Raw genomic sequence first — 14,526 nt, 5'->3', positions numbered from 1 at the left:
TCAAAGCAGGAATGGGAGGAGCACTGAGGGATGGCAAAGAAACTCTAATTGCACAGCTCCAGCTGCAGCTCAGTCCCTGACACACTGAACTACAACTGGAGTGGCAAAGGCTGGAGGAGCAACTCTGCAGAGCAAGCCCAGCTACAAAGGCTCTGACAGCCTGGAAGGTGCTCTCTGGGTTATGTGATGTTTCCCCAGTGTGCTGGGAACTGGAGTGGTGGGTAGGTGATGCCAGAGTGAAACTGTACCTGGCTCTTGAAGAACAGCAGCTCTCTAACTGCAGCACAGCAATCCACCCAGAGGCTGGCAACAGCCAGAGTCCTCTGGCTCATCCTGTACTCAGCTGTGCAATAAAAATGAAAAATTTTCAAAATATTCTTTGTATGCAACTGGTGCAGCTGTTGCATGGATGCCATGCGAGAAGGGAGGAGTGGTGTCTGCACAGAGCACCTCTCACAGAGGTGGCATTGTGTGAAAACACTTGAGCACCTCAAGGCTGGGCTAGAGACGGTAAATTCCTTGTGAAACCCCTCACATACAGAGGAGGTGAAAGTAAGGGAAAAGCTCAGAGTCCCTTCCTCCAGGCTTTACCTGTTGCAACACCCAGGAGAGGCACAAAGACGGCACACATCAGCACCTGGTTGCTTCCACCCAAAGCACTGGGAAAGCCAGCGGGTCGGAGCAGGACAGAGCAGGACGCAGCCCCTACGGGCACTCGGGGTTCTCCGCGACAGCCGCTGGCAGGGCAGCTAATTAGGAACAAGACTTTGTTCTCCCCGGAAAATAATCGGGCTCAGTCTTCGACGGCAGGGCGCCCCTCCCAGCCACCAGCGCTTAACAAAGCCCTAATTATGTAAGTATTATATAACCCGGCACACCTGCCCCCCCGCGCCGGCCGCGGCACCCGCGCCCGCCCGCGCTGCCCCCGGCACGGCGGACCCCGCGCCCGGCCGCCCCTCTCCGGTCACCCGCAGCTGCTGCCAGCACGACAGCCGGACCAGCCTTTTGTCCGCCTGTCCGCACAGGACCACGGCTGTGGAGCTCCGAAGGCAGGCACCGCGCCCTGGCCAAGCGGGGAGCCACGCCGAGAGCCGCGGGACCGGCAGCCCCAGCCCCCGGCGGAACGCAGCCCACTGACCACGGCAGTGACCGACCGCCGGCACTGCTCCCGCCCCGGCTCTGCTGCCGTGCCCGGTGTCCTGCTGAGTCACAGCCACGCCACTGCCAGGCACAAAGGATCGCTCTTTCGGGCTGAGCCTGCTCCCGGGGGAAGCTTCCCCCACCTGTCAAAAAGCACGTACGTCTTCATGCCCGTTGCTCATTTATCTAGGAGTTAACCACCCCAGGTCTGTCGTTCATACCTGTCACTGTAACCAGACACAGAGTCTGTCATGTTGGTATAACAAAGAGTGCTGCTTGAAGTCTGAGTAACATGTTTTTCATTTCTCTAAGTATCAGTAAAGCGATCACTCGCTGTGGGTTCAAGATACCTACGTGAAATCTGCTGGTAAGGGATGGCAGGCTGTCTCTGTCCCCAGTGCAGGACCAGAGGATGGAGGGAAGAGATGAGCTCTAAAGAAAAGCCACCAGCACTGACTCTGTGGGCCAAAGCATGAGGAGGGAGCCAGACCATCAGCACACACAAGTCAAACCCATCTCCAGTCTCCTCTGGCAAGAAGTAAGCCCAAATAAATGGAAAACTTTAAAAGATCAATTACAAGGCAGCACTGCCCTTCTTTTTTCCTTCAGACATCTCTCAGCATATCAATTGCTGATGAGCTTATGCTGCTGAATAAAACTCCTTTCCTGGCCTGAAGGAATCCTTCAGGAACAAAAGGCAGCAGAATTGAAGGGTAGGAGCTAGGAATATACCACCCAGAAACCAAAGGGAAAGGAAGCGGCCAAGAAGTGCCGAGAGGCAAACTGGAATATCAAACAGCCAACTTTGGTGACAGGCGATATATCTTCTAACCCTGGGATTATGCAAGCAGAACCAGGCCCCAAATACCCAAGAGATCTTGTTCTGGCTGGGCCTCAATGCTGCGGACGCTGAGACCCGGGTTACATAAACACCAAAGAGCACTTATATAACTGTTGTATGGCACAGGCTCGCAGCCACAGGCACCCCATTGCCACTGGAGTGTGGCAGGTACCTGCTCTGGCACCCAGCCCCTCAGGACCTCCTCCCATTCCTGCACAAGGCCCTGAATGCAGCCCAGGTGAGATGACCGTCTGGTTGTCCTCCCTTTCGCAGGCACCAGAGGCTCATGGTTCCTCTGGAGCACTGGGCAATCCCATATCCATTTCCAGCTCAAAAGAGGGTTGTGAAATTTCAAATCAAACATTTTCATAGTGCTTTGAGATGGCAACCTGGAGAGATACACCTGGAGAGATACAGAACACAGCTATCTGCCATCCCTCTTCTAGATATGGAATCAAAACTACTTTTCCTGAAGAAAGTCCTCAAACCTAAACTGTTCCCTCCTGCCGTGCCCCCTCTCTTGCACAGACACTGTGGGCATTAGTGAAGACAGGGAAACAAAGACAGGAAGGCACCCACTGAGGTAGCAGGGGAGGCAGGGATCGGTCACATTTGTCCTTTAGCCAGGGGTGTGCAGAGCAATAAGTTACATAAAGCTACAGCTCTGGAGTCAGGAAATGTTTCAGGCTGAGTGCTGGGAAGTTTTCAACAAGCTGTGCGCAGGAGGGAACTGAAAGCTCCCCTTTCTGGTTATCCCAGTTAACTAGTAACCCAGAATAGAGTTTTGTCAGCCAGATTACAAAAATTACCATGGGGATCTAAACCACAAGCAACCGGATTTAACCTTATTTATTTTCACAACACTTCAAAGCTTTTTTTAAAAAAGAGAAATATGATCTAGTTTATTGAGGTGGCTAAATATTGATTTAGGTAACAAATTTCCCCTTTCCAGCTTCAGAAAATAGATGCATATGGGAGCTTGACATATTCCAAGCACAGTGAATCCAGCTGGCTGCTACCATGACTCTTCTAGGGATAAATTTCAGGGACTAAGAAAAGAGGACGAGTAGGGGAGCAAGCATTCTGCATTATGCAATGATTACATAAGCATTAATTTACACTAGGTAGCTGGGAGTTGTAGCTTTTTATCAGCATACCCTCAGAGCAATGAGAAATAATAAAGAAGGGATTATTGTGCCACACACTTCCAAGGCCACCAAAATGGCAAACAAACAGCAAGCACCAGCTGAACTTTAATCTCTGCCTCAAGCTCACATCGTAGCTTTGCTCAGGACCTGCTAACAAGGACAGGGAGAAGGCAGGTGACACTCTCTCCTAATTTAAGAGAGCAGCATGGGAAATAATCCCAGCACAAGGCAACCTCCAGCATCTGAGTCCTCCTTTGTTGTTGCTCCTGATGGTAGTGGTATAAGGGAGGAGTGATTTCAAAATGATAATAGTGTCACTTGTACCCTAGTCAGCGTCAAAGGAGCTCATGGGCATGATGAGCTCCTCACAGTACCTGTAAAACACCCTGCTGTCCATCTTGCAGAGGAAGAAACTAAATCAAAGCAATCAGGTGGGCATCAGTGCTGAGTAACTCAAGTTATTGGCTTCCTGTCCTATGCTCTAAACAACAATTCTCTTTCTTCTCCATAAATATAATTTCCTACTTAAAAAAAAAACAAAACATAGTTGTGGATTTTTCTTAGAACTGTAACAAAGCACAGGAACTTCATCTACATTCCCTTTTTCTGCTTCAGTCTCTAAAGAAATTTCAGAGGAAGTTTTAAGGACTCTGTTTAATGAGGGAGGCATCACTTGGGAGAAAAATTCAAATTGTTGAGTTTGAGCCTGTGTGCTACCGCATTCCACTGGCACTTCTCCCATCAACTGCAGCCAGAAAAGTGACCGAGAGCACTGGAGAAAGTTAATAAGACCAGGATGAAAGATCAGGATGAAACACCATTGCTGGAAGAACAATCTGCTTCTAGTTTTCCTTTCCAAAATAATGGTGCTGCTAAAGGAGTTTGACAAAAGGCTGCAAAGTTGTTTGTGGCAATCAGACTCACACAAATTGAAGTCACAATGCCACAGGGATGCCCACCCTAAAAATACACAACACCCTAAAATCTAAGCACATTACAGCCTGGAAAAGAAACAGGCACTTGTTTCTTCAAAAGGTTGCTAAAATTACAATTACCTCTATGGTCAAGTAAGAAATATATGTGTATATCACAAGGAAACAGGGATTTTTACATAAAAGACATTTTTCTTGCAGGATAACAGGGGGATAAGTAGTGTACTGCAACAAACCTTGATTTACTAGCTAGTGGTAATTAAAATCTGTTCAAACTTTCTATCAACATTTTTAAAATAAAAAAGTATCACAGCACTGCATATACAGGTGCTTGTTACTTTGAATACCCCAAAGAAGTATTCAGGCACCTGGAGTGAGGAAAAGCCGGATAAATCAGAGAGGAAAAGAAACATTGTTCAGTGGTTGAAGCACAAAACCAGGGAAGAACATGACGTGTAAGTTCTGCACAGACTCACTCAGTGACCTTGTGCAGTTTATCATCTCTTTTGGGACAGGCAGGTTGTGCAGAAGTGTGGTGGACACACTCTTGGATCCACCAGCCAGAACAGAACTTCAATATATAAGTTAAAAAGGCTCCCTCAAAGGGAGATCATTTTCTACTGCTAGAGACTTTGGTAGAGGCTATGACAAACCTTGTCCCAGACTTTACAACTTGAGAAGTACAAAGATGAGTTAATTTGCACTTTTGCTCTCTTACTTTTGTACAAATACCTTCCAACCCAAATTTTTGAAAAGCCTCTAACCTTGTATTTTCCCTCCATCTATGACCTACAGTCTCATTTCCAAAAGCATCTTTCCCTCCCTGTCTTCTCTTTTATACCTATTATCTAGACTAAGTTACATAAGCCACTTGTATCATCACCCAGATTCCTCATTTATCCAAACTCATTTTCTATTGTAATTCCTTTTTTCTCAGTTCACACTCTCCCAGAATTAGCTTCTTTGTCCTGCCACCAAAACCAGAGAAATAAGATAGATTTTTTTTTTCCTAAACCCCCTTCCCACTAATGGGTACAAATATTCCATGGCTTATTTCTATAAAAACTCCTCATGACAACCACACTGCACTTCCGTAGTAAACCAGGATTCCAGAGCTGGAACTCCTGGGGACCATTTTTGATCAGTCTGTTAGGTTCCAAGCATGACTTTGGAGGTATTTGCCACATGAACAAAGTGCAAGAAGCCTGGCATCACAAAGTACCTCACCTCAAAGTAAGAAGACAAATTACAAATTTAGAAAGTTCTTCAAATCTGAACAAAGTTTTTTCTCCAACATCCTCCCACCAGCAAACAAATTAGGTGGCAGCTATCCCCAAACTGTGAACTCCCATTAGGATTTCACCAGCATCTCCCATTTGATAGGGGGAAAACAGCCAAGTAGCTTTTAGTCTCTTAGGCACTAATTAGGGGATCTGGAGCAAGCACCAACAGCTCTGCCTGGTGCTCAGATTGTTGCCCGGTCAGCAAGTCACCAAATATTTCACTGACAAAAGAAGCTCTTGAAACTCTTATCAAGTAGGATGTTGCAGAGAAAGTATCCACACATAGTTGAAGGGGGTGGGGGAGAGGACAGTGGATATAAAATGATACTGCTATTAACAACTGCCTCCTCTCTTGGAAAAAAGAAGTTTTGCAGAATTACAACACAACAGCAGCAGAAACAATAACAGCCAGACCCAGAATGTCACATGACCAAAGACTTCAGAATTATAGGCGCAAAAGAAGAGTGAGCTTCCTTCTCATGCCCCCTCCATCAGGCACTGCAAGGCTCTGAAATCAAAACGTCTTCCATCCCTGCCTGGTAGGGAGCACATTAAAACCTGAGACCTACAGAAAAGCCTTGGTTCCTGATGACTTTTACCAGCCACTGAGTGGGGTGCTCCTGCCCAGGGGTGGGAAAATTAATAGCCTGTAACAGGAAAGCAAGAAGGAAAAGAAAACAAGGGAGAAAAAGAAAGAAAAATCAACCCATAAAATCCCCCACCTGTGTCCTACCTGGAAACTGCTGAGACTCATCCAAGAGGAGCATGCTGCTCAGTGCACCAAGGCAAGCCCTTTGCCTGCACACTTGTTCAACGTGGCTGCACACTCTCAGCTCTTCTGCTATTCGTGTCTCAGGGTCTTCAGGACAAAAGTTTCCAGTCACTCCTGACAACTCCTTATCTCTGCCCACAGCCCAGCGAGCATAAATCCACCCTCACTGGCTGTTCAGTTTGCAGGCGGGAAAAGACTGCTGATAAAACAGTCCAGGGTACAGGCAGGGAAACCTGCACTTAAAGTTTCTGAAAATAACTTTGGTAAATAGCTCCTAGTGCTTGAATCCACCCAGCTGGTGTGACGAGAAGCAGTACGTATATATCCTCCCTGCACCCAGCCGAGACGGACTGGGGTCACCGTTACATAACTAGTTAAATATGCCTCGTGTTCAGCCTAAATAAAAATTGTCACTATCTCCTCCCCTGCTCGGAGAGTCAAACAACACAGCCCTGCCCGAGGTAGCTGCTGCTCCACTGGGGCTCGATGCCTGGAGCTGTGCTGCCGGGATGGTTTGGCTTCCGTACGCGCTCCCGATCAGCGGCAGCAAGCTCAGTTTGCCTGGGAAAAGAGTTTCAGAAGAGAGAAGAGGAGCAGGGAGGCTGAGTGGGTGTGTACAGGGGAGGTCTCTCTCCTCTGGAGCGGCAGAGCTGCACGCTGCCGTACGGATCAGATCCTATTCACTCAGCCTGTGATCCAGTTCAACTAGTGGCAGAGACCAAGACTGAGAATAAAATAAAAATCCTTACATAACCACTCAGGCTCCGGTGGGGCCCCGTGCAAGGGGAATCCCAACAGACAACAGGACACTCAGAGCAGGGGACACGCAGGACCACAACTCTGCCGCTGAGTTTCACTGGTGGGTGGGAAGGAGATGCAAAAAGGAGTACAGACTTTCTGGCTTTGAAAACAATGGTGATTTTACAAGCTATTTGCATGATGCTGTCTAATTTGCAAGAAACCTGGACAACTGAGACTGAAACTTGAGCAATCTGATGGAGCTGGTAACCTGTCTGAACAACAACAGGTGAAAGAGCATCCTGTTCGCTTGGTTAAACCAGCAGCTTGTAGCCCACTGCAAGTTTCTAAGTTTTCAGGAAAGAACTTGTTAGAATTTGTGGAGTGAGAGATTACTTAAGTGAGTTTTTGTCCCAGTAATTCACCTGCATCAGGACAGGCACAAGAGAGAAAAAAGAAGTGCAGAATAAGTCCTTTAAAGCTGTAGTTGAACCCCTAAAGGCTATCCACCCTGCTTAACCTTCTTAAGTGTTGCAGAGACTTTATCCACCCCCAGTTCCCTTCACAGGCATATCTAATGCCAGTAATAAACAGCAAACCTCGGCTGAACATAATGAAATTAGCTCTCTGGTAGTGAGCATTTGTCCATGTAACAAAGTCAGCTGTTTATTGAAACAACTGGTGAGGGAGCTCTGGGAAAGCCAGGACACACACAAGGAACCCAAAGCAGGCGGTGTCCGAACAGCCCCCATACAGACCTGCAGGACAATGAGCTGCACTCACAACAGCAAAAGCTGATCTAAAGCTGATCTAAAAGTCTGCAAGAACAGCCAGGGCAGAGCCCAGCTCCCCTTTGTGTGACTCCAGCCATTTTCATTTGACCTTTCTTTGAGAGGGTAGCAGGGCACTGTGAGTGCTTGCTGCCATCAAAACACCCTCAGTGCTTCAGGGTACATCACAACTTTGAAGTGAAACAAACCCAAACCCAATATGCTTTTTCATAGTTAGAGCTATATAAATTTCACAAAAAAAAAAAAAAAAAAAAAAAGAACTGTATTACAATTAAGACCCTCAGTAACAGGACAGCCTTTCACCTATGTCACAGATTCAAACAGCCTGGCTGGCACACAATGTTTATCAAGGGGGAAAAGAGGGACAAATATATTAAAGAAGTGCATAGCCAAGGATCTTGTAACAGACCTTATAAGGACATTGTACAGTTGGAATAAATAAGCAAACATGACCTCAGCATCTGACCTAACAAATTTATGAATCTGGAAAGCAAGATTTAAAAACAAGTACTGGGTAAATACAACTGGTATTTGTAAAGCATGCAGTGCTGGTTTTGGCTGGGAGAGAGTTAATTCTTTTCTTAGAAGCCAGTATGGGGCTATGCTTTGGACTTATGTTGGAAATGGTATTGATAATAGAGATGTTTTTGCTATTGGTGAGCAGGGCTAACACAGAGTCAAGGCCTTTTGTACTTCTGACACTGCCCCACCAGTGAGGAAGCTGGGGGTGCACAAGGAGTGAGGAGGGGACACAGCTGGGACAGCTGACCCCAACTGGCCCCAGGGATATCCCAGACCATATGGTGTCATGCTCAGCATGTAGAGCTGGGGAAAGGAGGAGGAGAGGGGGGATATCCAGAGCTATGGTGTTTGTCTTCCCAAGTCACTGGCACTGTGATGGAGCCCTGCTTTCTTGGGGATGGCTGAACACTTGCCAGCCCATGGGGAGGAGTTGATGAATTCCTTGTTCTGGTTTGCTGTTTAACTATCTTTATCTCAGCCCACAAGCTTTGTCACTTTTACTCCAGCAATGTTCTCCTCCATCCCACTAGGGGATAGTGAGTGGCTGTGTGGGGCTGAGCTGCCAGCTGGGGTTAAACCACAACACATCCACATTACAGTAGTCAAGCATGAGAAAAATGGAAGTTCAATACACTGGGGGAAACAGGAAACCTATACCTGTCCTTCTGCAACACAGCAACAAAAAGGGAATTTCCTTCAACTCAGCATGCAAAAGGGAGAAGCAATTTTTCTAGCCCTTCTAGTCACAACAGGCTCCTGGTGAGGCCACCACTGCTAGCCAGGATAAACACTTATTCACACAACCAAGAATTAGATCTGCCTGAAACAGTCAGTTTATAAAATGATCTCCTCATGGAAGGTAATCTTGTTACAGATAAGTCCATTTACTGAACAGCTTTTCCATGAGGCCAGTCTTACCAGTAAGGAACAAGGTTCTCCCCCCCTTTTTGGGGTCTGAAATCTTACCCAGCTGTCACACCTCACCTTCCTCCTCTCAAATCACAAGCTCTTTGCAATTGTACAAACTGTGCTATATGTCACAAGAGGCTTCTCAAAAAGCTTTTGTCACCTGAGAGATTCCCTTGCTAACAACTTAGGGCATTACCTGTTAAAAAACACCCACACAACAATATGAAGTTTGTATTTTCATAGAATATTAAGAGAAAGGTCCTTCAGAACAGGTTTTTTATTTGGCTGACCAGTGTTTCCAGCAGCAATGTCAGCATCCCTGAACACTGCAAATTCACAAGCATTAAAACTCATACTTAAACCTGTCTATAGGGACAAGAAACTTGACCATAAAGTGTTTAAGCGTTTTAGGACATTAATTCCCCTGTATAGCAAAGAACATTATCAAACTGAAGTCCGTTAAACTAAATAAATTTCAACAAAATGTCCAAAAACATGCATTCCCTTCAAGGTGGAGTAGCTCCTTCCCCAGCCCCATGCCTGCTGTCCACCTTGAACCTCTCAGTCCCTGCTCCACAGGCTGAGCAGCTCCATGACTGCTCCCTGACCTGACCCTAGCCCAGCAAGGACAGCAGCAGAAGAAGCACTGCATCTCTGATGTGCCACCCTGCTCTTGGTCCCTGCAAGCTGGGGTGGTGCCCTTCCCTCCAGGCTGTTCATCCTCATCACCACCCCATCAAGCACAAGAGACCTTTCTTGCCCACCCTTAACTGCTCCAGGCTGGCTGCACAGTCCCTTCCCCACACCATGGCTTTCTCCCAGCCAAGTTCCACACCCAGCAGCTCCTTCTGCACACCCCACTGACCTCCACTGTGCAGGGAAGCTGCCTACTAACCCAAATTGTTTGTAAGTTACTGAACATGAACCAGGCTTGACAGCCACATTTCACTCTTGATTAGCACCTGCTAGTAGCACATACACATCATTAAGGCCACTTTCCCTGCCCTAGTTTCCATGTTGTTTTAGCAACACAGAAAACACCCAAGAATCCCAGGTTTGACTTGGACACGGTATAAGGTGTTGTTTATCCACCCAGAATGGTTCAGACAGACTCACACTTGGACCCACAACACTCTGTGTTGGCAACTGAGTATTGCTGGGCTTTGAGAATCATTTGCTTTTTAAACAAACACTGCACTGCAAATAAAAATTCTTTTTTTGATAAGATCTAAACCAACCATGGAAAACCAGAGGAGTTTTTCCATTGACTTTAGTGAGTTTCAGATTCAACCATAAGGCATAAAATTTGGTAAATCTGTTTTTTCTAATTTTATTTTATTCATATAAATCTTGGTGTATTTTCTTCCCCAAACTCATCTAAATCATAAGTGGGAGGAGGTTGGAAGTTGTACATAATGTAACAAAAATCTAATTGCACAAAATACAGGAAATTACACAATGCAGCGCCTCTTGCAAATGCTTTTCACACTGGCACTGTGGCAAAACACACTGCTTGAGATTCCAAGGCTTTCAGAGGTTGTTTAAATGTACCAAAGAAAATAAGCTGTTACTAGACAAGATGTAATGATTTAAAGTTGAAGAATTTATACCACAGATATTTGTCATCATTCTAATCAAAATTAAATCCATTCAGTTAAAATCCCAGTTACATTCAAGAAACTGATTCCTCATTTCTGTAACTTGCTAAATTTCTCTGCTGCTGTAGATGACACGACGTATTTGCGCACCACTGAAGAGTTTTTTGGTACAACTTTAATTTCATTCTATTCATTTTCAGCTATGTGCAAATTTGACATAAATCAAGTTGAGTACACAAAAGTACTACTTTTAAATCACTTCTAACAGTTCAAGTATTTAAATATTTTACATAGATGAGGATTATCTGCAGATGTTTTAATTGTAAAATTTGTTTTGACAGATATTTAAACTAGAAGTTTCTGTTCACCTAGCCCAAAAAGATTTTATCTTGTAGCTTTCTCCTGTCTCATTCCTATTTGCATATTTGCAAGTGAAAATAAAGTCCTCTGACTCCTACTTAGAATTTTTTTGAGGCTGAGTCAGTGAACTGCATATTGAAGAAAATGTGAACAAGACATTTTAAACATCTGCAGTACAAAATACTGTTAATAAAAAAATACTTTGAACCAAACAATGAACCAGACACTTCTACAAGTTCCATGCTGCAGTTTCTCTAAAGCCTAAGCAAGAAGTTAAAAAGATAAAGGAAATAACTGTGATGTGATATTGTATTTTAAAATCTGAAGATTACTTCTAATTTAATTAAAACAGTTCTTCACCTCCCTCCACATGTTTATTATTTAATATTACACTTGCAGAACATATAGCTACATGCACATTTTATTTAACCAACCATTAAAATCATAATGATTTAAAACCATAAAACCAAAACTAATACCATATAAATTAGGGGAAAATGAAATTAAGGAGCCCTTGCATGGTTTTAAACTCAGATGAAAATCAAAGAAGTTTCACCCAGTGAAACTGGGTTTCACCCATTTGAACATAAAAGGGGTGCTGCCTAAAATGTAAACCAGAGAATTTTCACTTTGGCTTCCTTACACTCGTCAGGTGAACTTGGCAAAGTGACTTTGCCACTCCTTACCTGTTCAAGAGGGAAAATACCACATTACAAATTTGCTAATTAGTTTCCATATGATTTCATCACTGTTACAGCAGTTGCAGCTGAGGGAATACAGTACCCATTAGCAATGGCGAGGTGTGGTACAAAGCTGACAATGTGAAATGTACATGGGGGAAAAAGACATCAAACAGACAGAGGAGCAAGGTGGGACTGTCCTTTGTTAGAGATTCTCTGGCATTATGACAATAAAAATGCAAGTTTTTGGCCAATAAAGCACAATTTCTATATCACGCAAAAAGCTTATCAGAAAAGCAGGAAGACAATTTGAGGCAATTCTTTGTTCAGTTAATAACTGCTGACCCTGCTCCCCACACCTTCAAGCTGATCTCACATTTGTGACAGCTTTAAGAGAAGAGATAAAACACAGATTAAAAAAACATTTGAGAAACTCCACATACATAAATAGAGAAAATGCAGAGCCATGGACGTGGGCTGCTCCTCAACTGCATGGAAAGATTTCTATTTTGTATTCCATCATACGCAATAGATCAAAGGGAAGGAGGGAGAAAAGAGGGGGGAAAGCGTAGCTGGTTATAACAGCACATCATTTCACGAGATCTGCCAGCCCCTGCGCCCAATTGGCGGCTCTGAAGGAAGCAGAGCTCTGGCGTCATCACCTCCTTTTAAAGAAGTAAAGCTAGTCATTACTCCAGGTTATATAACACTCAGACTATGCCAGACTTTGTGCCACCCTCTCAAAAAGGAAGCCGCTGTCAGAGAGCCTGGGAGGCGGGCAGGGGAGGCACCGACGATTTCCTTCGGAGCTTCCCCCTGCTCGGGACAAGCCGAAGGGACCGGGAAGAGTCCCCGCGGTCGGACAGAGCGACCGAGCCGCGACATCGGCACTCCGCAATCCCCTGCGCAGGGGGCTGGGGCACAGCTCTCCTCAGGATCTCATCCTTCCTTCCCACAGCAGCCCCCAGGCCACACCTCACCCTGCTGGGAATAACCGAGTTCACGGGGTTACTCAGAGTGCTGGAATCAGGCAGTAAAGCCCCCGAAGCCCAGGCACCGCTCCTCCCCATTCCTCCCTGACTGATCGGCAAACAGCCCACAGGGAAGGCACCTCTGCCGTGCTCCCACCTCCGAAACTGCCCCAACGCAGCACAATGCTCAGCCAGGCAATCTGCAGCTTCGGAACCGGCACAGGGGAGATAAAGCACCCAGCACTGGCTGCTCCCAGCAAAGCACTCAAGAGGATTTTTATTTAACATCATTTAGTGAATCCAGTAAATCCAGTTCAAGCAAGTTGGGTGCCACAGGGTCTGCACAGTGAGCTGGAGACAGGGGCCCTCGCTGGCTGGGCAGGGCCAAGCCCTCAGACTGCACACACAAACATCATTTTGCTCTGACAGACACTGTGCTCCCAGGAAACTGCCAGGATAAAAACTATGGGTAAAATCTGCGGCCTTCTGTAATGAAGCAAAATTCCCAGAGAAATCCGTGGGGCTTTTGCCTAAATGAGAGGCAAACCTCCTCTGCAATTTCAATGTAACCATTCAGTATTACTCAGTAACTAGGTCTGCTAAAACTGTGAATGCTACCATCCCCATCTTCTTCTACCTTTGATACTGTGTCTTTTGTATTTTATTCACCTGGATTGTGGAAACATAGAAGCCAGCCAGCTCCTAATTTTTTGTGTCTTAGGAAACCGACACAAGTCTTGAACATAAGGTTTGTGGACACAGAGTGTATGCTGAACAGACACAAAGCCCTTCTCACTTTCAGGAACTGAGAAAACAACAAAATTCCCCTCAACTTCTTAGTTCTTGTGCATCACCTGAGAAATACATCCACTATCTCCAATTGGATGCACATTTACAGAGTTACCCACAACCATCTGAGGCTGAGACCCACACTCTGCATATATATAATAAAGTACATTTAAACACTCTGATCCATAAGGATCAAATTCTAATGTCATGCAATGCAGTTTCCTATGACAATTTAATTAAGTTTAAACAGATATCAATAGGCAGGATATTAGTTGACAAGTAAATTCTCCTACAGGTAGTGATTGCTTTTGTACCTCTTATGATACCACACAAGCCATCCTCTTTGCAGGCAATTATTGGCTTGGAAGACAGTCTACATAAAGTTACTACAAGCATGAAAACCTGCCTGGCTTGAAAGGATCATCAAAGTGCACAGTGGTACGTGAAAGCTCAGATCTGGCTCTTTACTAAGACCAGAGCCATTGCATAGGCAACAAACCTACACTGGAGCAGAGGCTTGTTTCCTCCAGGATATGTCCTCCCAGCTTCCTTGGAAATAGTACTGGTGGGCTCTAGAGACAGCTGCATGCAGCCACAAGTAACTAAAACAAAAGAATATATACAGGGAAGTCCATCAAGAAGGAAAAAGTGAGATGATGCCAATCACCACTCTTCCTTTTTCCTAAGAAATTCACATTGTGCACTGCAAACATCCACTTGTAGATTAAAGTGCAGGATTATAACATATGGGGACTCACCACCCTGGCATACCTACAGAACACAGAGGAGTTTACAGTTAAAGCTCCCCTCATGATTGTCTTCAGTGCTTTTCTAGACTTAGCAAAGTCCTGATTCTGTTTCATTGCATACCTTTTGCTCCAGCTCATCCACTTTCAAACAACAAAAAGATGCCACTCTCCACTCCAAGCTCACTCTGACGGGCTTGTGCCTTTCCTTAGCCCCAGCACCTGCCTCCAGCTAAACAAGGACAGGAGATCAAAGAACAAGTCACCAGCCTGAGGCAGGAAGCATGCAGCACCCAAGGCCTCTGT

At 45.4% G+C, this 14,526-nt stretch overlaps 1 protein-coding gene across 3 annotated transcripts in view; it reads right to left on the bottom strand.

Annotated features, from left to right (window-relative positions):
* Positions 1–14,526, bottom strand: part of RAD54L2 (RAD54 like 2) — a 68,825-nt gene that overhangs the window by 26,544 nt on the left and 27,755 nt on the right. The window contains exon 1 of one of the 3 annotated variants that reach the window (XM_059479835.1): positions 6,078–6,609. The exons of the other annotated variants lie outside the window; for them this stretch is intronic. Within the exon in view, the coding sequence (XP_059335818.1) occupies positions 6,078–6,111 (34 nt within the window). The 5' untranslated portion in view covers positions 6,112–6,609. Of the gene's footprint in view, positions 1–6,077; positions 6,610–14,526 lie in introns of those variants that run through there. 3 annotated transcript variants of the gene reach the window in all.

Source organism: Ammospiza nelsoni, chromosome 11, assembly GCF_027579445.1.
Source record: "Ammospiza nelsoni isolate bAmmNel1 chromosome 11, bAmmNel1.pri, whole genome shotgun sequence".
NCBI lineage: Eukaryota > Metazoa > Chordata > Aves > Passeriformes > Passerellidae > Ammospiza > Ammospiza nelsoni.
This window is presented reverse-complemented; position numbering and strand designations above follow the sequence as displayed.